At 36.0% G+C, this 26,214-nt stretch overlaps 1 protein-coding gene across 1 annotated transcript in view; it reads left to right on the top strand.

Moving 5' to 3' along the window:
• Positions 1–26,214, top strand: part of SEMA3E (semaphorin 3E) — a 134,503-nt gene that overhangs the window by 71,311 nt on the left and 36,978 nt on the right. The window contains exons 3-4 of the mRNA XM_008629588.2: positions 6,844–6,903; positions 11,518–11,637. Of these exons, the coding sequence (XP_008627810.1) occupies positions 6,844–6,903; positions 11,518–11,637 (180 nt within the window). The remainder of the gene's footprint in view (positions 1–6,843; positions 6,904–11,517; positions 11,638–26,214) is intronic.

Consider the following 26,214-nt stretch of genomic DNA (forward strand, 5'->3'; position numbering starts at 1 on the left):
GCCTCAACCATTTTGACTGCAGATAAATGATCTCTTGAAATATTTCAGTGTTTTCATTATCTACTTTTTAAAATTTTTCCAATGTGTTTTGATATGTTTTCATTTTTTTGCAAATTAATAAATGGAATGAAAAGCAAGTAAAATAAAATAAAGTCCTTTTGGAGAAATATTTTTGTTGATGCCCATACTTCACTGACCACTGATGTCTCAAAATCTTTTCTTTCTTCTGCCTTGCTAAAAGTGAATATCATTATTCTCATGTCAACACCCTGGCCACCTTTACCATAAGCCTTCTTTCTTATCTCCAAGCACAATTAGCATGTTCCACTACTATGAACAGATAAAATATACTTTATTCTTTTTATAAACATTTGGGTATATCGGTCCTAGATAAGAGGACATGAATGTACTCAGAGAGGGTATTTGAGAATTTATCTATATTAAAAAAAAATCAAAACAAAACAGAATTTGACTCCTCAGGGAGCAAATTTACATACTGAGATTTGTTCCTCAACAGTCAGATATGAGTTAACTCCTTTTCACTTTGATACAAACTATTAATATGCTGTGACAAGATATTAGAGCTCAGGGAAATGAAAACATTTAGGTAGCATTTGTTTCTATAAAATAAGCTTTTTCCCGCCTCTCTTCTTCCCCATTTGGCAGTAAATCTGTGAGGAAAGATGGCAGGATAGAGCACTCCATGCTTCTTTCCAACTACTATCATCCCATCTGGACACACTCAAAGTTCATTGCTCCCTTTCTTGTTTTTAAGTGGAATATCAGCCATTTACTCTGAAACTATATTCTCTGTCTGGAGACCTGTATAGAGAGTATGGCAAACTGGTGAAAACTCTTCTTGCGGTTTTTTTATGCAAAAGATGAGAAACTGGAATAAATGAAGCTTGTCCTGGTATGTTTAGAAACATGATCTCACTGGGACTTAGCTCCCTTGAATACAAATATCATGAGCTTTTTATCTTTTTCTCGGTGTTCACTAGCGCAGATCTCATTCAGGGATAGTTAAGGAAAGTGTGATCATCCTACAGCACTTCCAGCAAAAGTGTGGAATGAGACATTTCTTCAGCTTAATTGCTGAGATACATTAGAGAAAGTTCCTGGAGTTGAGAGACTAGTTGATTAATTATTACCAAAGTTCTTAATTAAGCTATCTTTAACTGTGTGTTGGTTAGTCTTTGACCTTTGCTTTTAGACTGAAGAGTTTAGCTTAATTAATCTAAACTAGAAGTTGCAGTCCAGTGAAAGCATATGAGTTCACACAAATTCCTGGGTTTTATTATCTCTCTGGTAACCAGGATGACTCACTAGCTGCAAAAGAGAGGTTTCATGAAATTTTGGGCAGATTCATATTGATCTTCATCCTCTGTGTCCCAGAAAACAGCTTATGTCTTTTAATTCAGTCATCCCTTTCTCAACAATTTGGAATATTAATATGCCTTCTAAAAACCAAACTGAAATCCATTCCCAATTGGAGACTTTATGCCTTTTGCTGTAAAATGACCAGATAATTCAGTCCTAGCCAGCATATTAGAAGTTATCCCAAAGAAAAACAACTAAATGCTCAGTGGACATAAAATGCTTTTGCATAGAGACCTGTTGACTGCCAAAGTAATCCAACATTTCCAAAAAACTTAACTTGTGATGCATATGAGGTATGCCTCCTATAAATCTGAATTTAATAGACTGCGTATTTTCTTCTGGTTCAATTCTTTTCAGCTTTTAAATACAATGCAACACTATGAAGGGTAGATTATAGCTTTTTCATGTAAGCTAATGGCTGTTTATATATATCTCTACCATATTATTTAAAGCACATTTTATCCTAACCAATTTTCATATAGAATAAAAAAAGACCTAAAAAAAAGGGGGAGAAAACCTTCAGGGAAGAGTACTACTGCTGTCATTCTTGCATTGGTGGGGAAATCCAGACATCTGGGTTGAGCTCTCAACTGTGGCACAAACCTTCCATGTCATCTTGGACAGCGACTGACTCTCACTTCTCTGTGTGTCAAATTAAGTTTCTTTTGCCTACATTGCTCTTTGTATCTCTCATTTAACACATGCAGAATGGATTATACTCTTGCTTAGAGTATTTTACACATATTGCTATAAGTTTTTGAAAAGGTTACTTAGATGTCATTTCTATGTGAAGACTGCCCTAACACTAAGAGCAGCAAGACTGAGGGAGAATATGAAATGTGGATATCAGTGTTTACAGGGAATTAGAGCCATATAAGCACTTAAAACCTTGTGTAAAGCCAAAGTTTTGTAGGCACATTCCACTTAACCTTTGCTTTCCCTAAGACCTCATTCCCTTTGACACCATCTTTGGAATAAAACCTTACAAGTATTTGAAATTTGATCCAAAGCCTTAAAGGCTTGCAGTGATCTAACAGACTGATAGAGAACTTTTTTTGGTATCTGGTGCCAAATTTGTTTTTAAAAACATTGCAGTTCATTGTAATTGGTGACAGTGAGGATCTTTGTTAACAGCAAACTTGAATCAGTGCCAGTGACTCATCACCACTGGTCCCCCTGCATAGAGAAGGGGGACCTTCGGTCCTACTTTTCGTCCTGTGTTGGAGTGAAAATAAACTGCTCTTCCTATTTGCCCACAAATTCCTTGCAGATAGCTCTGCTTCAAAGCCCTTATGAAGGTCTGAGTCTGAAAAGAAAGCTTCCCACTTCTGTAAATGAGCTTGTGCAGGCAGATTGCAATTTTGCTGTTTCTCACCTAGTGTGAGACTGCTCCAGATTTGGTTTTATATCTCTGCTGTAATAAACTGTAGAGACCTCATCATATATCTTGCCTCTAGTAAAGCTCTACTTCCACTCCAGAGCTGGCTGAACACAAGTCTGCAACAGCAGGGCTTACTTATGTCTTCTCTGAATACTGTGTAGGAATGTGCACAAATGTAAACTGAAATAAGAAGCACAGAATTTAGTGAGTTTGGTTATCCATTGGAGTAACATTCCAAGAGGGAAGGTGGCTATGTATTTGTTGATAAATATATATAATATCCAGTCATCAGCAGATATTTTTAAAGAATTTGTGCTTCAGCCAAACACAAGTTATCGGTTAATTAAGCATTATTTATTGATTTAAACTGGGGACAGGGTGGCTGAATTGCTTAATTGCTCTGTCATACACTAGAGTTCAGACTAGATCACACAGTAGCCTATTTTGGCCTGAAGTGCTACGAAGCTCATATGATTTCTTTAAATTAATTTTCAGTAGAGATACCATCCTGTTTTTTAAGGTTAGTGGCTGAATAGAGAGGATGTCTGGAGAAACTAATTATCATTCCAGATCCAATTAAAGTTTCCCCCATACCTGTACTACCTTGCAACTTCATTTTTCCCCATGATGAATATATTTAAAAATATCTTTTACCTGTCTTTTAAATACAGTGCTAAAGTTACATCATCCAGGTCTCAAGGATGAGAATACTATTATGCAAGATGAGAAAACATCAGTAAACAAGCAATTTAAAAATTTAATTCACAGTAACCTGAAGGGGTAAAAATTTTGAAAAATTATGTCCAAGCCAATAGATATGTCAAGCCTTCAGCCCAGTGAAATGTATGCTATTACAGCTTAAATACCCAGGAAGATTTCCCAAAAATTCTTATTGATAGCTTGCCAAACCATTGTAATGCTGGCAGAGAATAATTAAAAATTAAGTCTGGTAACTGTCACACGTCTAAAGCATAAACATCAGGAAAAGTAATACGTGGCAGGTTCAAGACTATCATTGCAGCTGATTAATATTTGGATTTTCAAGCAGTGCAAACACATCCTATGTCATGCTAATTTGGAATTTGCTATTATAGCAAAATCTGACATGCAGAGATTTTTTTTTAGTCTCCATTATAAAATACTCTTGAAGAGATTAAAATCTTAATGCTTATTTATGTTAAAACTCAGAAGCCTCACAAGAGTTTTGAGTCTCAAAAAGTAATTTGTGGATAGAAAACCTTCTTCAGGATTTATATATCTATTACTGGAGTTATAATTCAGACCCACGTACTTCAGGCAACTAACATGGACTTGCCTTAGAAGTAGGTAATTTGCTATGAGCATCTAAGGTAGATTCCTATGCTGCAGCACAGCCTCTGAATCTGCCCTTCTACTCTCTTTTGAGAGCCCAGCTGGAGTACTATGTCCAGCTTTGGGTTCCCCTGTGTAAGAAAGATGGGAACCTGATGGAGCAGATCCAGAGGAGGGCCACAAAAGTAGTCAGAGGGTTGGAACAGCTCTCCTATGAAGACAGGCTGGGAAAATTGGGGTTCAACCTGAAGAAGAGAAAGCTCTAGGGAAACCTTATGTTGGCATTTCAATTTGTAAAGGGGCCTTATAAGAAAGACAGAGAGTTTTATCAGGACATGTAGTGACAGGAAAAGAGACAGAGGTTTTAAAATGAGAGTGTAGATTTAGGGTAAATACTAGGAAGACCTTCTTAACTATGAGAGTGGTGAGACCCTGGAACAGGTTGCCCATAGAAGCTGTGAATGCTCCATCCATGGAACTGGTCAAGGTCAGGCTGGATGGGGCTTTGAGAAACATTAGCTAGTGAAAGATGACCCTGACTATTGGTTAGTTACCAATAGCTGCTGGTTACCAATAGCTGCTGGTTACACTAGTTGGTCTTTAAGGGTCCCTTCCTACCCAAACCATTCTGCAACTCTATGATTTATTCTATTATTCTGTGCCAAGAACCAAATTCACGTAGCTCTACTACAGCTGCTTTCTGACATCCCAGAAAAAGCAGGGGCACTGGGTTACCTCTTTGGCTTTTTTCTCTTAATTCTGTATATGTATTTAATTCAGTATATCTTAAGTGGAAAATGTATATACAAAGTATTTTCAATAGCACTGGGACTAAGTCTCCAAATACAAAAATAATCAGCTACATGCAGTGTATTTAATATCAGGTTACAGAGTGAAGTGTTTTATTCCCTCTGTGGTTTCTCTGTTCCTAACAGCCACCTACACCTGGTGTGGGCAATAGCTCTCATTTTAACCTGCTAGTTAGAACACGTCTTGGGGAAGTGAAAGCTGTAGCTTCATACTTTTAGCCTCGAGAGATCCTGGAGATGTCACAACTTCTAGGTTTTTGGGTTAAGGACAAGCTTAACCCAAGATTCATTCAATTCCTGACCATGGACTAAAATAAGTTACTGTGGACCCTGAGTTATGCAGCGAATGAAGCAGGATGGGAGTTCAGCAGAGTTCAGGTACCTTTCCAGACTATACAGCAGCAATGCAGAGACTAGATGAGAGTTTTGATCATTCATAGATGATTATAAAACCATCTGACTGAAAACAGATGTTCTGATTAACATGGATTTAAATGGTGTGAGCCCAACACACTACCAAGGTACTACTGACTCATGCTCAGCTTGCCACTGACCAGGACCCCCCGGTCCCTGTCTGCAACTGCTCTCCAGCCTCTCATTCCCTGATCTATACACACTACTGGGGTTGCACTGTCCCAGGTGCAGAATCCAGCACTTGCCCTTGTTAAACTTGATACAGCTGGTGATTGTCCAGCCCCCTGATTTATCCTGGTCTCTCTGCAGGGCCTCTCTGCCCTCCAGAGAGTCAGCAGCTCCTCCCAGCTTAGTGTCGTTGGCAAATTTACTCAGTATTCCTTTGAGATCCATGTCCAAGTCGTTAATGAAGACACTGAAGAGAACTGAACCTTTTTCTTTGAAGCCCTAGGCATCTAGGAGTCATAATTTATCCCCACTTTTCTTGCAATTAACTTTTCTAATAATTTATCCACAGATTTTCTGAGACTTGAATTATTTCAAGAAAACTAAGATAGTTCAATTAAAAAAAAAAAAAAAAAAAAAGGAAGAAAAAAGCCTAGCAGATAAACTTAATTTTAAAATGTTTTCCAGACAAAAAAAAAATTTGTGATTGGATTATTGACAAAAATGCCTTGATGATGACATCAGTTTTTTGATATTTACTTGGTTTCAGCCAAGCCTGATATCACTGACATGAACATGTTTTTGTTTTCACTTTTAAATGTCCTAAGAAATTAAGTAATCATTCCAGTGTGCTCAGTCATTGTTTAATATTGTTTTCATCCAAACAAATCACACATCTGTAATGAAACATAAACGTTGTATAGTAGGTAGCTGAAAAAAACCTCACTTGTGTAATTTGGCTTCATGTCTAGGAACTGACTGTGAAGAGCTGATCCTACTCCCATGAGGGTGGTTGCTGACCCTTATTAGCTTCACTGCAAATCATTTGCTTTCCTAAGTGTTACTTAAAGCAGGAAATCACTAGTTAAAAATTAATAACTATGTTGAAAATCCCTGACAATTTAGCATAGATGTTTCTACCGAATTTATATAAAATGTTCCTTACATTATCTTCCTTTAAATTCTGTTGATTACTAATAAGTTTGGTGAGCTACCCTAATCAAGACAGTTCTGTTCAAACAAAGGAGAGACTGAAGATCTTTTCTGCTGGGGAAGGCAAGGCTCAGGGGGAACTCCTCACAGTGTTGCAGTACTTGAGTACTTAAATGGCATCTCAAAGAGGACAGAGGCTCTCCCCTCACAAGCAGCCAGGGACATGGTGGAGTTTCTGTCTCTGGAGGCTCTAAAGATGTGTGGGACAGAGTGATAATCTCATCTAGGCTCCCATTCCCACCTAGGGCTGGACCAGATGGTCTTTTGAGGTACCTTCCAACCTGGGCTGTTCTATGATTTTGTACTTCTGTTCTGAGAATCTCTCACATGAGAAATAGTGGAAAAGCTGCAGACTGCCAATTAAATTATTTTCTTGGCTTTTTTCCTCAGATCCATTGGCCTAGTACACCTCTGCAGACAGAAGAATGCATAATTAAAGGAAGAGATGCTGTAAGTATCACTAATTACAGAGCAAATATACGTTAATTATACCAGTGGCTGGTCCAAAACAAGGATTCAGGCATCCCTAACTTGAGAGAGATTAAAGCAAAGATCTAAATTTAAGTGTTGCAGGTTAAAAACATGTCACTACTGTGAACACACTAAATTATTAATTTAATTGCTCTTTAAACCAGCTTGTAAACAGGCAATGAATACTTTTGATCATCTGAACTTTCTTTTCATTCTTTTTCTGGTGCTGTCAAAGAACATACCTTAATAATTCACCTTTTCCATTTCTATTTCCTCTTCTTTTTGTCCACATGGATTATCTTGTCCATTTTCACATTCTCTAGAATACATTCAGAAAAGCAGTTGCATTATTAATAATTATAAAATACACTGTAATATATACTGTCCTATAGCTTTTGTGTTATATTAATAAAAACACTCTGTTTTAATGAACCTCAGAACTGTTCTGTTCTTGTGATTCAGTGCCCTGACTGTAATCAGTTCCTGGGAAAAGACCTGAAAGCTCACTGACACACAGCAGCTGATATCATTGGCAGCACAGGATGAAAGTTCTTCTGGATGGGAGGTCTCTTTAGTTTTGCAGTGCACCAAGCTCATTATCTGCACCTCGTAAACACACAGCGAGTACAACACCTAATAAATCCCACAGCTGAGAGAGCTCACACTGAACCAAAGGATCTGAAAACTATGATAGTTTTACAGCAACAGTGACAGGAATGTAGGACATGGAAGGGCACATACAAGCTTTTCCCACAAACCCAGCAAACAGCAGCCTTGATGATAACCACAGTATATTCCAAATAAGATTAGGAAGTTATAAAGATTTCTTCTGAAGTAAAAACTTGAGAACTGTCCACATTAAGGGACTGGAAGCAGATTGGAAAGTAGTAATAATAATAATAATAATAATAATAATAATAGTAATGACAATAAAACCCCACCTCTTTAAACTCACCTGGCTTAGAACTCATCCTTTCTGAAGATTCTTAAGAGTTCATTGCAGTTTTTCGGGTTAATTTTGTATGCTTGATAATTTTAGATGGCTTTGGTTGAAAACGGCAGTGGCTAAACTTTATGGTCATATTAAATGAACCCCAAACCGAAATTATTTGGCCTTTATTTAATAGTACCTTTCAGCATAAGCTGTTATTAGTTAAAGATGTACAATCTTTCCTTCACCACTACATATTTTCTGATGCTCTGACAATATTTTTTTGGTTAAATAAATACAGAAATAGGTACTGTTGTTTCAAAGCAAAGATAGCCCCCTCAGACTCATCTTGCCCTAAAACTCAAAACCTTTTTGCAATCCAGTTTGTTATTATAAGTCCTGAAATTTGCATTGTATGAATGTGATAATTTAAAGAACTTCATGTGTTTCCCACATTTCTCTGCACCATGAAGGTTTGGTGTAACTACTATTTTTATAGAAAAAACCAGAACTTTTAAATAATCACAAGATTCCAGAAGTGGACTATTTAAAAAAAAATACATTAAAATTTTAAAAGCTGGGAATATTGCAATACTAAACAATATTCTGATCCTCACATGAGACTTAATTATGGATGGACTATGTGGACGAGTAACACTAATTAATATCAGGGAAACCTTAGTAATTTTCATCAGTATGCTCAGTATCAGTAAGATATATTGCTCAAACTGAAAGGAATCTAAATTAGAATCAAAAACTATCCTACTAATTTTCTTTTCACCTTCATTCTTTGAAGCCATAAACCAATATTGACTTAATAGCACAATGCCTTAAAATCAGCCCTTTGTCAATTTTAGGTTCTTAATGCTATTTTTCACACTACAAACTCACCGAAAAATATTGCTCTATTTCAAACTTTTTTTGCTTATTTCCATGCTATTTCTTTTTTTATTTTCCTTTGCAAAAGATCTGTTATTCAAGGCATAATTATTAAGTAGAACTGATAATATTGTAATAAGCTTCTCAGCATTGAAATACTTCAGGTGTACTCTGCTGCCTCTTTCTATATAACAGAAGAGACCGCTTTTATGAGCTTGTATAACCTTAAAAGTTATCAGTTCATGTTGTAGCAGTAAAACTGCAAGTATTGTAGTCATAAACAGTTTCAGAGCTTGTAACAGTCTTCATAGGACAGTTAAAAAAGGCTTGTCTTAACAACACATGCATACTCTTAAAATAAGGCTATGCTTTTCTGATTCGAGTGAAGCCAAGGAAAAAAAAATCCTTCAGCTGTCATCCTGTGTGCCAGGAATCCCACCTGTTAGCCTGTGGTGTGAGAGCTTTCAATTACTCTGAATTACTTTATCAGAATTGGAAATCGTTCAGATAAAAAATCAGATTCTGTAGAGATGACTAACTCCTCCACACTGAGAAGTTTCAGATGAATAAAATTCCACAGATCTATTAATATATCTATGGAGCATCCTAAAGACAGCCCTTATATTTAATTAATTGATATAGTGTAAAGAAGTCTTATTTCAAAGTCCCCTTGGATGATGCATCTCCTCCCTGCTCTGTGTACAGTACATTATTAGTAGGGTTAGCAGCAATGCCTTGCTGCCTGACACTTCCCAGAACAGCACCTTTTGTCATCTGTTTATAAATGATCGAGTCTAGCCATTTGGAATTAGTTTTTTTCTATATTTGGTATCTTCCTCATCCTAGGGTTTTTTTGCAGAATTTTTCAGGCATTCCTACAAAGGCATGCAGGAGAAAAAAAAGTGTAGATTTTTCCCATTTAAAAAAATCTTAAATCCCTAAAATGATTTTGGCACAAAGATCGAGAGCTGAAGGCATATGTGGATAAAAAAGGAAATAATGGAGTAAAGAACAGACCACCACTGAGAGGAAACAGAGGGAGTAAGTCAGGAAGGTCAGGAAGGTCATTCTTGGAGGAGAGGGAGAATCAGGAAGAGCACCAGTGCCCATCTATTCAAAAACTGCATGGCATCATAAAATTCCTATGGAATATCACTTTGCTACCACCAGTCAGCAAATATTTGGGAAATGAACATACAAATGGGACACCTCTGTCACTGAGGTGATGCAGGGAGGATCACATCGTACTAATTTCAACCCATTCCTCTCTCAATTTGTCTGACTTAATATTTTTATTTGCTTAAAAAAAAAAAAAAAAGGAAAAAAATTAGTTACAAATCAAGAAATTCCAAAAGTAAAATATTAAAAAATTGATTTTTCCTTTGTGTATACATAATATTTAATTACACAACAGGTTACCTCCTGTTGTTTAAATACATTTCTTACTTCTATGAATTAGCATGGTTATCTTAAGGATGAACAGTTAAGGAGAATCAGGTAGCAAAGGAGATTTCTTTCCTTTTTTGTCTGCTGGAGCATTTGGAAGACTTGCACTGAATGATTTAAGGATTTGAAGAAAGAAGAAAGATGGTTTCTTAGTTTTGAACATAATGTAGATTTGCAAGTGTTGAATTCTGCCCATGGATCCTCTGCAGACTCCTCCTCTTTGACCTTAAGTTTTTGCAGCTGGTTAATAAGACCCAGGATTGTTCTCACACAGACATGGCAGTCCAATAGTAAGAGTAGTCAACAGTGAAGAAGAGGAAATTTTCCAAAAAGGAAATTCCTCCACTCTGTTTTACATGCTCATTTTAGGATTGTATTAATTGCCTTTTGGAGATGTCTGGCCTACTTCACTATTGAAAAAGCCTGTGAGAATTGCATAAATTACATGTCTAAACTCTAGAACAGCTAAAGTTAGCTCAGATTAATTCCATTTTTAATGTCTTAAACCTGGCATAACTCCTAAAGCTCAGTATTCTAAGTTACAGAAATGTTGAGCAATGAATTGAAATGTACAGTAATTTTGCTCCACACATAGAAACCATTGCAAAATATAAAATACTCTCTAAAATCAAATTGCAGGAGTCCCAAAATCAATGGATACTTTTATCTCACTGTCTTCATTTCTAGTTTAGCACAGTAATAATGACCCCATATCTCAAAGGGATGCTTGAAAATGTTTTAATTGTAATATTTATGAAGCTGCAAATACACTAATGAGTCCCAAAGTGTTGCCCTGGGGGAAATTAATATTTCTTCAAAGGAGTTTAAATAGTGGGAACAGACAAAGTATGTGTCTATACAATATAAAAAATATTGACTAGCTATTAATTATACAAGAAATTAATGGTGCAGTAAGAAAAAAGATATTTTTCTTGAGATAAAGTTTATTTAACTTGAGAGAGAACCCATTTGCTGACTATTCACATCTTATGCTCTGAATCTTACATCTAGTTTATCTAATAATACTTACTAAAAGGTCTATTCAGATTTGCAGAATATCTCCATGATTAAAGAAGCACAAATGTGTGTTTTTATAACTAAGCAACTCTTAATTGGTTAAGTATCTAAAATAAAATATGATCAATTAGGGCTCTAAACTTCCTTTTTTAATGTAAAAATTCCCACCCATGAAACTGATGGCACAGAGTTAGTAATATGAAGTGAAATAGAATAGAAAGATTCAATATAAGAACATCACCTAAGGGCACATAAGATACAAAAACCACCAAATAACTGAAAGCTAATATTTCCCTATGTTTATTTTTTACGTAAACTAGGATGAATGTGCAAATTATATCCGTGTCCTTCACCGATACAACAGGACCCATCTTCTGGCTTGTGGAACAGGAGCTTTTGATCCACTCTGTACTTTTATAAGAGCTGGACATCCATCAGAGGTAAGAAATTTGGTTTACAGTAGTGATTCTTTCAGTCTAGACTCCAGCAAAGCTTCTGTGGTTAAAAATAAATATTTAAGTTCAGTTGCTCACAGTTCTCATATGAACCAAACAATAGATATTTTTCCTGATGAAATGTAATGCTGGTCTAAAATTTAGTATGTGGTTAGAAAAAACTCACTAATATTTGAAAGTATATTCTGGAGAATTATGCAAAGAATCCAAAGACTTTTTCATCTGAGGCTTTTTGGTGTGCTTTTTACTAGATAAGCTGATATAGTAATTCTCAATAAAAACATTAAATTTTTGGGGAGGTTTTAGCTAAATCTGTAGGGGCTTTTTTTGGTTTTTTTTAAAAAATTAAATAATACATCATATATCAAAGTATGTGTTAGTTTGATGGGAGATGGAATCTCTTAACAAATCTTTGGTAAATTCGGCTTCTTTGTATTGGTCTTGTTCAGCAAGTGTATGTATGCTCCTTAATGGTGCTTATAGCTGAGTGAAACAGTACTGCAGAGACCAATGAATGGAACATATAATCAATATTGTGAATATATTTCTTATGCAAAAATAAAAATTGTCTAGACTTTTCAGAAATTGGGAACCTTTCTGTCTCAGCTATATCAGAACAGGTTAAAAGACTTAGCAGAAGTACCAACCTCTTATTTTAAATTAGCATGTAAGACTCTTTGGGCATTAAACCTAGGCTGCTGAAGGCACATGTGATGACAGCTTTAGCAATTGGACCAGGGATTCTTGGAAATGCACTTTGTGAGGTAGGACTTAATAGATGGAGGTGATGTATAGCCCAAAGATAAGATTGCTTTTTACTGGCAGGTGTCAGCAAGGGTTGCTGGTCAATGGTCTCATTTAGTTGGTTCACATGATGTCTCCTGGTAGAGCCAAGCACTTCTCATGGAGCTGATGCTAAAGCACCATCCAAGAGAATTCTTGCCTTCCCCTATGGCCTGGAGCTCTTGGCTTGAATAAATATTAATGTCAGGTATGAAGTATTTAAAGTGTACTCATATAAATCAACTAAGGGATTTGCTTCAGCCAAATGTTTTTGATTAATCTTTTCTGAGTAACAATGCATTGTTTTGACAAAACAAACTAGAACGACATCACCAGAAGCAGCCTCCAAGGATCCAATCCATGCTGTGCACCTCCAGCTGCTGTCAAAATAAGCATCTCAAAGTTAGGACTCCAGCACAGCACTTAGATTCGGAGTTGTATGCATCACAGAAACACACTCTCTTCTGAAATTAAGGAAGGAACTAGATAATAATCATCTGGTTAATAAGACCCAGGATTGTTCTCACACAAATATGGCAGTCCAGTAAAAAGAGTAGTCAACATTGAAGAAGAGGAAATTTTCCAAAAAGGAATTTCCTCCTTAAAATAAGGCAAATTTGCATGTCTTCTTTGCTCCTCTCACAAACCTCCTGTTAGGCTTCCTGGTAAAGTTTGAAGGAATCAATGGCTGCTTATTTAGGAACACTATTTTAGAAAGCATAAACAACAGACTAATAAAAATAGAAACCAACCAAACAAAAAATGAGAAACAAGATATTTATAAGACTGTGTGGCCCATGAGCATCCCCTTATCTATCACTGTCCTTCCTCCCCTTATTTTTGTTTATTATTCTCCCTTGTCACACTGAGGTTCTAAAATCTTACCCACACTGAAATCATGGGAAAATTTCCTCTTTTTTTGGCTGTGTAGGCCAACAGGAAATTTATTTGCTACACTAATAAGTGGCTATACTATTTCCTGTTATCTGAAAAGCTGACCATCAGGATTAAAAAAGATAGGTGCCCTTTATACAGCAGGTTAAAAATAACACATGGTATGTGGTTGAGTGGGCAAATTGTAATCTTGCTTTCTTTGAGTGATAAAGACATGGTGTAACTGCAGGAATTGAAAGGGCAAGATCCTTCAGAAAATTGCAGTTCAGTCTCTGCTGATTTATCTGGTCGGAGCATCCTCTTCCAAAAACATCCAATTACTGTCCCCTATTTCTTCCACCTCATCACTCTGGCCATTTTCTCACTGTCTGACTGTCGTGGAATGGACAGTAGCAAATGAAACAGGATTTAAAATATAACTATGCACCTCTGTACCTCAGCATGTCTAAGTAGCACAAGGTGTGTTTAAGGCTCATATACATTTGAAAAATGGCACTTCTCAGACATGTTGAGGTATAAAGTGTGGGATGCAGGAAAGGAGGGAGCCCTTATGACAAACTTCTGTGTATCCAAATACGTAACTAACACAGCCTATGAAGGCAGATGCACACTTCCATATGGAATTATGAATCAGCAGTATCAGCATAGAAAAATACTTGCCCTGTGGTCAGGGACCTTAACTAGAAGTTTCAGTAGTGCTCCTTGAGCTGATGGCAAAGGGAGGATTTGACCCTGTCAGTAAAAACTGCAGAGTTCTTAACTGATACAGTTCTAACTGTATATAAATGTAAACTACAGATAATTTTAGAGAGGCATTAAGCACATGACAGAATAGCAGAACTGTTTCTTCTGCAGCATTGCCACTTCCCATTTATGAGCAGGCCAAAGAGAATCAACCTGTTGGAACTAAATATCCAGCTAAGGCTCCCGATCTTGGTGATCACTAGTCCCATGTTGCAGGGACATTTATTTTGTAGTTGGCTTGCAACTAAAGTTTACATAAAGTCATCAATTTCTGAATAGCCATTTGAACAGGGAAAATATCCTAAAGCCATAATCCCAAGCATACTATATGGCATCTTGATTTAGCATGGGTTTGTGCGGTGCAGTACAGTTTATGAAAAGGAACATTCTGCCTCCTGTATAAAATCTTACATGCTTACACAACCACAAATTCATCTTTTCATATCAAAACCAGTTTGGAGCTGTGTATTGCAGAACACTGAGCTCTTTTCAACAAACTGTGAAGCCAAAAGATTTCCAAATATAGGCAGAATTTGATTGCTTCATTGGCAGATCATTATATCTTTGAACTGCCTTAAAACCAGAACCTCTACTGTTCTCTCTAAAAACACAGCAATAATGTCCATTCCCCAACCAGCCTGTGTAGAAAGTATTAATCTTGCTATGTAGTGATTGAAATGTGCTTTGAAATCTTTCACAAGCACATTGTGCTATGATACATTACAGCTTTTTTTTGTGCTTTCCATGGTTTACAGAAATTTAATTATACCATGCATTTTGTCTTAATATGCTGATCACATAAACCAACAAGAAATAAATATTGGTTTCATTTAATTCTACATCAAACTTGTGTTGTACCACCAGAGTATAACCAAATATATTTTTCTAAATCAAATTACTTATAAATTCTATTATACACTATATATCCATTTGAGAGATTAAATATATAATGTTTTACTGCATTCTATTCCAATATTGGTTTAATTGATTTCACTTTGGAATTCCAGGCTGTTCACTTTAGTAAAGCTGTTGTCAGTTACTATCTTTCTAAAAATATGTAAGTATAGTCACTGACAGCAGCTTTTTATACTTTTCTCTGTTTTTAATTACTTTGACTCTGATCAATGTTGCTTTTCCAAATTTAAACATTTCAGAAAAATATCCAATGTTTTTCTGCCATTTGGAAATAAATTACAAATTAGGAAAAATAGGAGTGCTGACTTTTCAGACAGAACAACTACTGGTGTTTGCAACAGAACATATTACAAAGTCATGTCCAAGAAAACATAAGCAAGTTAAATGCCAGACAGTGAGTTCATTATCTCTGCCTTCATGAAATGATTCCAAATGTCAAAAAATCAGTGGAGGTAAGAAAAGACTGGGTTCTTCAGTTTTTTTTTTTGTTTGTTTGTTTGTTTTTTTTGTATTTTATCAAGAAATGAAGGGGAATTCATTAGAATAAGCGTTATTTTTCATGAAGAAAGCGGGAGTCAGAGACCCTGCACCCCAAATTTCTCATGAGGAATTGCATATGCATCCTTCCCATGTACTCTGTGAGAGAAAATCTGAGAGAAGAGAGAGAGAAGAAGAGATGAAGTGCTGGAAAAAAATCTTATTTTGCTTTGATTCTCACCAAATTGACATTTGTCTCTCTTACTGACTTTGATGCCAACAAGGCAGGGTGGGGCAGAGAAGGGGGGAAGCATCTGCGTTAAGTAACTTCCTTTTGCTTTTATATAAACTTCTTCATTTTGGCAGCAGGTGACAAGTGCTGAAAGAAGTGCTTTCTGTCTCAGTCTATGTTTCTCCACATCTAACTGCTAGTAAAACAGTGCTCCAGTACTGTTCCATATAGCTCAAAACACCCTGGCTGAGTTTTAATGAACCTTCAACAAATCAAATGGTCTATCTGCAATCAGGTAATGATTTTATCTTTATGAGTTACCTATTCAGTGGAGCAGCAGGTTGTAGGGCTGCTCTGGAGGCCTTCCAGTGATCCAAATTGCCTCATTCACTAACACACAAAGCGCCTTTAACAAGTCCACGTGGGAGTTTCACCAAGTACAGCAAAAAATTGCTCTGTCTCCCTTGGACCTGCAAAATGAGAAGAAATTCCAAAAGAAAACAACGTGCAGAAACAATATCCCAAGTTTATGCAAGCTATGTGGTGACAAGATAGAGATGATTCCTGGAGACGAAGGCATCTCTGCTTGACAAAACCTGTTGAGAGAATTAAATTTATGGGAAAGAACAATGCATGAAGAATTTTTCCTCCAGAACATGCTGTAAATTTTTAATATGTACATGGAGCTGGCAGAGTGCCATTTTCAGTGCCTCATTTAACTCAATAAATGGCCTACAGCTGTATTTCTCCACTTCAGAAGGCTGATGGACTAAGACACCCTTTCCTCAAAATGCAGTGGTGGTTTTTGGGAGTCTCCCCTAGGTGTTCCTCATCTGATGAATTCTTTATTGTGCTATTTGCTCCTCAGTTAGCCAAGGGAGACTCTGCTTATCAGGGAATACCAGCTCTAAATTATACGTCTTTAGTCCTGTTAGAAAGGACTTGCCTTTAGTGAGCAGCAGGTGTATTTGTTTGCTTGGAAGACAGTTTAGTCAAGTCGGAACATTTTCTTTCTAATCTACATTGCCTTTAATATTTTGTTGAGTGTGGGGAAGGACACTTCTATATGTCCTGTGATTCAATGCAAAACCAAGAAAAGGTTCAATTGTGCAATAAGCTTTCTGTTTATTCCTCTGCACCAACCAAATGTAGGCAACATGAGCTCCTCAGCTCTTGCTTTAACAAACTAAAGTGAATTCCCATGCAAGTCATGGGAGAACGTGCCAGCCATATCTCAGATTAACTTTGACATGACATGATTGTTCTGCTCTTGACCAGCATTTGGTAATGTCATCATTCTTCCAGCTTTGTTGAGAAGCAAAATTGTAGACATATTTACATCTATTATTTTACAATAATAAAGTTGGTTCTGACGTATTTTTGTAATCAAAACAAGCAATGAACTGCCAAGTTGCTCCCTCTCCATGCTTGTTCCTATTACTTCATCTCCACACACTGTTTTCAGAGGATTAAGGAGGAGAAACATCTGGTTTCACTGCCCAAATCGAAGTGGGTGTTGGTCAGTTCTTCATTAGATAGAATGTGTGACAAATTCTTTCCCTGAAAATATTTGCTTAGAGACACAGTGTCCTTCTGCATGGGTGAAAAGCCACAATTTGGAGCACCATCCACTAAATAGATATGAAGTTCTGCCAAGCAGAATGTCATAAAATCTTTTACTAGAGGGGTTCATTTACATCCTCTGGTCTGAATGCCCACATCACTGACTGCCAAACTGTACCAAAACATCCAAACACCCCAGATTGCATTTAGATTAAAGCATTTCATGTTCTGGAAGTTGAATATGCATGCACATTTCAAGAGAGGTTAAAATGGTACCTAACTCAGACAGAAAATTAATTAAGTGAAGATAGCATGTATGCTCACAGCAAACAACAAAGGTGCTGTGCTGCAAAAGAGAAAGTGAGATAACACCACTATTTCTCTGTCCTAAATATTAGCTGTTCTAATATTTAATTACTTTTAGTGTTAGGAAATAGCCACTTATTCAAGGTTAAATTTTTCTAACTTCAGCTTCCGCCTTTTAACCTTGATATGCCTTTGATAGCAAAGTTGAAAAGTCTCCCATTATCTTTTCCACATCTTTTCCATGCGTAAGTACCCACGCACAAAGATCAAGCCGCCTCTTCACTCTTTTTGATAAGCTGAATAAATATAGCTCCTTAAACCTCCTATCACCAGGATTCTTCAATCTTATTTGTGTCCTTCCTGTGAACTCTCTGCAGTATTTTCAAATCTTCTGCAAGTCCAGACACCAGAATCACATGCTACCACAGTGTGTGTACAGGCAAGGTCACTGCCCTACCTCTGTTTGAGATTCCTCTTTCATGGACTGAAGTGCTGAGTTCTTGGCATGGCATCTCAATGAGAAATCTCTTTTCAGTGATTTGCACTTGACCCAAAGTTCTTAGCTCAAGCACAAAGTTATCCCAGTTTACACGCTTAGTTGAGGCACCTAATTATCAGTCTCATATAACAAGGTAAATGGAAAGATTCCTAGTGTTGCCTGTCAGTGTTAGCTTTAACAAGGCATCTGGGATATCCAAGATCCTAAATGAGGCACCTCAGTCTGATACGTGAAAGCAGTGTGAAAAAGGACCTGAACGTCCATCAGAACGGGTATTCTGATGTACTTCAGATATAAACTCTGTTCCCTATTCCAAGATACAACACTTTGGATATGGCTGTATTAAAATCTACTTAGTAAACTTCTGACCTTTAACTCAGTATTCCAAGCATTTCATCACCTGAGCTCTCATTAACCTTTTCTCTTCATTATTTTGTCCTCCTCAGTCCTTTTGTAAATAGTCCTTTTAATAGGAAAGAAATAATATGATTGTTTAAATCACTGCTAAATTAAAAATATATCTTAGTAGCAAACATAAAATTTATGGAAAGTGTCAGTAAAGGAGGATTCATCAATGATACCTCATAAGAACTGTACTTTTATTTATGTCAACTGTTTGTGTTTCTTAATTCTACAATGCACATTGTTTATCAAATAGCTATGTACTAAGTGAAATGCTCTGGAGAAAGTCAAGTATTCTGCAACAGCACTGTTGCTCCTATCAGTCACTCTTACATGTTGCAACAGACAACATGTTTTCTTGACAGGGCTCTTCATCCATAAAATGAGGTGAATTACACTCATCACTTTTGAATATTGTCTAAATACGGCCATACGTGAAGTGTAAGTTCGATTTGGGAGATTGGTAGAGTATGTGATCTGCCATATGAAATGAATTTTCCATCGTATTAGACCTGGCCTTTGGAAGATTAAACACAGATGGTCCAGGGAGAATGAATCCATGAAGAGGAATAATAGTGTTATCCCATAGAGAAAGAAATCCTCCAACTGTGTGGTAATTTGATGGGGGTAACTGAAATATTCCAGGTCTTATTATAATGATTTTTAGATTCTACCACATTTATTTATGAAAGAAAGTATTTTTCTAAGTGACGGCACCTGGTGAAGTCTATATCATTGTTTGAAGAATGGAGTTACTGATCAATATGGAGTTAATCATAATTAAAACCAGGAAAAAAAAAAGTTTAGTTAACATTTTTGCAGGTTGATAAGATGCACCCCTAATACTGTATAATCCTTCCATGATATATGACTGATTTTTTTCTTATTTGACAGATATCTATATAGAAAAATTATATTAGATTAAGAAGTAAAAAGAAGTATTGCTAGTGGTTCATCAGTGTCATTGGGAGGCAATGCATCCACTCCCCTGCCTGTTCTTTCAGAGCGGCCAACTTCAACATCCCCTGCTGAAACTCTGCAAAAGGGCTGTTGGCTGTCTGAGGCTCCCCACCATGGAGACAGACAGAACAGGTTATCTGAGTCCTTCCGAAATCCATTCCCAGTTGAAGGTAGCTGCTGTCCTTTCCATGCCCAATGCATCGCTTCCTCCTTTCATCACCAAAGCCTAGATAGAAGCTTATCCTTTGAGCTGCATACTTCCTTTTTTTTGCTTTTTCATGACCTTTGTCCCCAGTTTTTATGATAGCAATCATTAGATTAGATCATTAGAGAGGAATTTATTTGGTATTCACTCTGATGTGACCCTCACAATCTCAGCACAAGTTTCGCCTGTCAAAATCATTGAAAAGGAAAAGCCTTGGTTAGTGAGGCTCTGTGTAAAGACTGTGCACTTCTCCACAGTGAAATCCCTTCACTTTTGTATAGTGTTTCTGGACTATCTTTACCTTCTCTTGCACTTGGTTGTAAGACTGTATCACCATATATAACTACTCATATATTTTAATGCATTTTAATTATAGGGAGCCTTTATGTCCCTGGACTTTTCATACATATTAACTAACATATCAGTGCAATATAATCAAATTTTCTAATGGTTCTATTCTTTGCCATAAGACTAGTGAGTTTATGTGACCAGTTTGAGCTCACACAAAAGTGTCCCTTCTAAAATTCTGACCAATGCAATCACTGCTACTGAAATACTGTGCGCTGCTAGGGATAAATGCCTGTGATTTCTATGTGCAGTGTGGTGGGATCTTTTTTTATCTTTTGCCAGATTTTTTCACATTCATTAAGTCAGGAAAATATATTATTTCTGTCACTTTAGGCCAGATATTTTGACACAAGTCACAAATTGCTAATCCTTTTGCAAACTCAGACAGCAGTCTGACACAGCTCCAGATTTTAAATACGTTTTCAGATTGGAGCCCAATGTGTCTTAATCATTTAACTGTGGAATAAAATGCACAGACCTGAAAAATGCCTCTGAATTTTTAGGGAGGATTTAATGTCTACAATATTTATGCACTCTCATCCCATAGGGCGATTGATCTTTTCAGTATGTCACTGGATAGTAAAGAGGATTGAAAACAGATCCTCAGAAGAAATACTACCTCCCAAATAATCTTAATTATGTCAAATAGCAGAGACCTGACTATTTCGGACAGTTTTTGAGGACTCCATTCCAAATATTGCATTCCCATTTGGCTTGGAAAATAAAGTTCAGTGAATGCTGAAGGTGTAATTTTAAAAGCTAGTAATCCTCTGACAACGAGATTTTTTGCCAGTGCTTAGATCCTTTTGAAAATTAATGTTTGGATTATTTAAAGAAGATACAACATGAAAAGTTTTTTCCCTGTTGGGATATCCTTGTCATGCTCACCTATATACCTGCATGCCTGTTTTATGGTGACTGAAATAGGGAAGTGTGTTGCAATAGAAATTTATTAGTATTATTGTAAGTATTTGGAGCACAGGTTCCTTTATATAAATTCAATTATATTCTGCTGGATTTAGATTTTTAATTTTCAATGAATTAGTTGGCTTTGTAGTAATTACACATCTATCTAATGTTTGGGACTATATTTATCAGAAAATGCTAAAGCACACTCTTAGCACCTGAATTTAGTCTGCTTAAATACAAAGGGCTAAATCATACGAGACACCTTTTCAGGCCTCACCCAGTAAGATATTTTCTGCTGTTACACAAGGACAAACTGTTTTGTGGTAGATCTCTTTTACTATGTGCCTTCTTGATGAGGCAAGTGTACAGATTAAGGCAGGTCATGGAGTTGAAGGTTCATTTTGGAGACTTATATTTGAATTATATTTTCTGCTGATTTACAGAGATGTTCTGTGATTTTTCAGCTTTTTTTTTTTTTTAATGGGGAAGTCAAGGTTCGTCTTTCCTTAAAGAAGCATCTGCACAGTGTATTCCATGTGCCTTTCTATGCTGAAATAAAAATGTAAGGATAAGTATAAAAGAAAGAGAAAAGAAGTGAAAAATTCTATTTTGAGAATATACAGAACAAAAGAAAGTGAATTTATATGTGAATTTATAATAAAAACATTATAGTGTGAAAGACAATAGAAATCAAGATGAGGTTTATTCTGTACATTGTACTTCACTTTTTGTCATGGTCACAAAATTTCTATGCATTCACTCAGTATTCAATCTCTCACATGAGAAAAAATACAGTTACAGCAGTGAAATGCTTTACAAATCCTATATTAGATTAATTTTGTAATAAGTTCCTCACATTGGGCTGTGTGACTGAACATGGCTGTACAAAATGATATTTTAAAGATACATTGTTAAGGTAAAACCAGATTTAAATTTATTTGAAAAAATGGGGAAGTACATATGGGCAACAAATGTATGCCTTGTTTAGAAAAATACACCTGATATATTCAGTATTTTTTAGTTTTATTTTCTACAAAATACAGTCTGTTACTGTCTTGGAGATTTCATGATTTACATTAATTTCCATAGTTCTAAAGACTGTTGATAAAGCTGCAAAAGTGTCTCGCTGTGCACCTAACTTTGTGACGGTTTCAAATCATAGCTTTTCACATGTTACTTTATTGCTTTGTCACTTGGGTTCTAAGATAGTGTTAGGGGAAAAAAAAAAAAAAAGCAAAAGCATCATACATGGAACCAGTGAAATCAAGAATAATACAACTTGTTTTGGGACAAATGTCTCAATGTCATTCTCATAAAGAGAAAGGGCAAAATTGCAAGAGATTTCAATGTAAGTGAGAGGATATAACCCTGCAAGTGAAAATTAACCTCAGATATTGCACATAGGCACAAGAAAAACTTCTGAACACTGTCCTCAGAGCAGGGATGTGCACATGCCATTGGCAGCCCTCTCCCTCCCATACCCCCTCCATTTGCAGCCGTCTCTCTTGCTCTGGTGGCCCTTGGTCAAAGCCCTCTTGACAAGGTCACTCAGTAAGCCAGTCCATTGGGATGTCCTTTCCCTGCAGACTCAGTGTCTCTCATTGTGTCCCAGCCCTTCTTAACCTTCTTCCACCTCAAAGAGGACACTATGATAAAATACAGCGAATCTTTGATTTCACACCCCCGTTTTTAATGGTTTAAGAATTACTTGAATATAAAAAAGAGTGCAACATATATGACACTAGCACCATGTGGCTTTACTAAGAGTTTTAAAAGAACATTTCTCATAGCTTTGCACAAGCAGTGCATCTCTATTTTATGCTTTCCCATTCAATTCACATTGCATATGAACCTTCTTTTTTCTAGTTCTCTTCAAAAAAGTATAAAATACATGACCCCTAGAAATGGAATGCAACGAACAGATCTTGCATGTAATATCATTCTTACTCTAAGGTTGAAGAACTATGAGATCATTAAAGCTGAGAACGAGTTTTGTCCAGGGCTTTAAGAGCAGTAGTGACTACTATAGCCAGTGTTTAGAAATATAGCTACAAAAATCTGCACAGCCTTTCCCCACTGTACTCTAAATATGATTTACTATCTGGCAAGGTAACATGGACTTGTTAGAACAAAATAGCAAAATACAAATCAAAACATACCACACAAAAAACCCCTACCAACCACAGAAATGCACAGGTCTCCTGGAGAGCAGACTATGCCAGTACTGTTGTAACACATGCATACACAATTAAGAGTGTAATTAAAGGTTATGAAATGTTTTCAATCTCCTTTTAAAAATGCCAGTATGTTTTACTTTTTTGTTACATGGAAAATAATAAAATTTAAGTGAAAAAACCAAAACACCACAAATCCTTACAGAAAACCAGATTATTTTTCTCTCATAAAAATAATATCCTAGGAAAACACAACTCAAGCCTCTGTATTTTTAAGTCCCTGGTTTAGTGAAAAGATACAGCCATTGTATTAATGTTCACAATAGGCTTAGGTACTTTGCTGAACAGGAATAGAAGTAAGCATATGTTTTAAATTAATCACATGCATAAGTGTTGTCTTGACCCAGAGCAAAGCAGCAGTTGGCATTAGTGAAAGCAATTTTCTGCAACAAGTTAAATTCAGACTTTAAATTTTAATGCCTCTGATTGACCTTTTCTTTCACTATTTTTATAGCCTACATTATTCTTCATTGTCTAAAATTGTCAATTCATATCAAGTTAATGCCAAAATGTTTGATGCTTTGAAAGTATCTTCTATTTCTTTAAAAGAAAATTATTATTTTAATAATAGTTGAAAGTGTATTATGTTTCCTGAGTCATTGGTGTCATAAATCAAACCCAGAACCCCACTTCTTTTACCAAGTTACATGTAGAAACATGTAATTCCATTCCCAGCCCTCCATATGTGCTTTTGCATAGTTTTTACCTAACCACTGAAAAATGACCATAAAATAAATTATGATGTTGAATTGATGTGCTGTATAATCTGTGAGTAAACTGTCAGTTTTACTCTGACATTTCTCAAGGGATTCCAATGTCACAAACTGCAAGGAGGGTTAGAATTATGGAATTAGCCTTCAAAGCTGATTATTAATGTGTAATGCTTATTTCATTTAAACTGGCATCCCATGGAAGCTGACACATCTAACACCTGAACTTCAGTTACTCGCCCCAGTGATAGGAATAACTTATTGCAACCATGGAATATTTGGCATGCTGTCCTAAAAGCTGAAGGTAGAAAATCTCTCTTGGAGGAGTAATTGCTTACATTTTCAGCCACTTTTCAGACAGTTACATGTGTCTGCAAGCATTTATGAGATATACATCCTGCTTTATATCAAAACTAGTGACCTCCTCTCAAAAATTCCACAGAATTGCACTGAAATCCAATTTTTTATCTACCCCCACTGATAACACTAGATTACATATTTAACCTACAATCCTTATTCATAAATTCCAGATAATGAATGAATACTATGCATATTGTTTAGCATTTTTATTCTAGTCACATAGTTAGCTGTTTTAAACACATTCATGTCATGAGTGTTAAAAGAGATGGGTTTGTCTTTACCATTGATTTAATTCTGGTTCTCAGGGAAATGGTTAACTACATTAGTAGCTTTTTCATTGTGCTGGTATAATTTTGTGTAGAGTAATGAAAAGTTCTTCCACATCATCCACAAGATTCCAGTACTGGCCACATCTCCCTGGTCTGAGTACCAGTGGTGTTTTACCAGGGGAGGACCAAAACATGAAGTGTAAGTTATGAAGACCTGGTGGGATCATGTCTCCTCCAAGAGTAGAAAAACTTTCAGTTTCCATTGCCTATGTAGGATGAAATGGAGCCACAAACTATAAACTAGGAAGTACGGATAATATAACTTTTTCAAGTATGGTTTCAAAACAATATTGTTCCCAAAATGATCACTTTACCTGAGTATGTTTTTTTCTGTTATCAGTTTTAATTTATTACTTCTTCCTTGTATAGGCACATGCATTTTTATTTTACTGTGGGGAAAAGTAAATAGAAAGCATGAAGACCAGAATAATCTGTCAATTTTTAACTCTTGGTTTGTCTCTCCACTTACTTCTAAATCTTTATTGAACCAATTCACTGACAAATAGATTAGTTGAGAATCCCAAAAGAGAAAGTATTTCATGAGTAACTTTATTTTTAATACCCAATTAGAGAAAACATAACATTAGATGATTTTTAGAAATATTTCTTGTACATCAAATTTTATGCCATTATGACTCCCAAGTACTTTTTCATTATTTCAGAAAGTTTTTCTTTTCCTTCCTGAGCTCACCTTACTCTTTTTTTATCCACTGTTGATTCAAAATGTTACAGTATTTAGTTTTGAAAAATAATGTATGTAATGTAATGTATGTAATATTTGAAAAGTATGGAATGGGACTGAGATTTCCACACACAGGGAAATATTTCTTCATTGTTTGACATTTACCCAACAGCAGAGGGGAAATAGTTACTACTGATGTGCAATAGTTGCTGATACAGCATAAATTAATATTCCTGCACCATCAGTCTCTACCCAGGGCAGTTATTTTCTGCTACATCAGCTTTAACAACTAAATGGCACGAACATACCAGGGTTAGGCCAACAAAGGAGCTTCTGGAGAGGTGATATTATGAATGCTTTGTTACCTCATGAGTTTTAGGTCCATTAGCTAAATTTTTTATGGTTTTTTTCCTTAATTTACCTTATTTTATCACTTTTTAATGACTTTTTATGATTTTTTCACTGCAAGTACACATGACACAGATGTCCTGTTTTTCCAGAACTACATTTTGAGTTGCATCCCATTTTTTATAGAAGCTCTCTAACTATTGGGATTCTCTCTTTTTGACCAGAAGTTGCAGCAAAATGACATGTATGATTTAGACTGTTGGGAATGGAATACAGGTACATCAGCTTGTCTGATCTGGGGATTAAGATGTGAATAATGCTTTAAAGTCGAGGGCCTTGTGACAAATTCAAGGTTAACTGTTTTAAATTAAATGCACAGAAAGATTCAATTATTCATCAATTAGTTGGAACTAAGAGCTCTACTACTTTCCACTTTCCTTATATATATTTTTTTTTTCTGTCCTTTTAAGCTATTATTTTATTATTATTATTGTCTTTCCAGTTTTTCACCTTCTGCTTCTTTGCTCCTTGTCTTTTTATGTTTCTTTTTTCAGGAGAGCGTAATTGTCTTGAAGTCACCTGAAGAGAAAATTCATTTAGCTTTTAGGGCAATTGTACTTGCTTGAGAAGATTTGTAGGTTGTAGATTATAGAGCTTTTTTC

The sequence above is a fragment of the Corvus brachyrhynchos genome, unplaced genomic scaffold, assembly GCF_000691975.1.
Source record: "Corvus brachyrhynchos isolate BGI_N302 unplaced genomic scaffold, ASM69197v1 scaffold50, whole genome shotgun sequence".
In the NCBI taxonomy this organism is placed as follows: Eukaryota; Metazoa; Chordata; class Aves; order Passeriformes; family Corvidae; genus Corvus; species Corvus brachyrhynchos.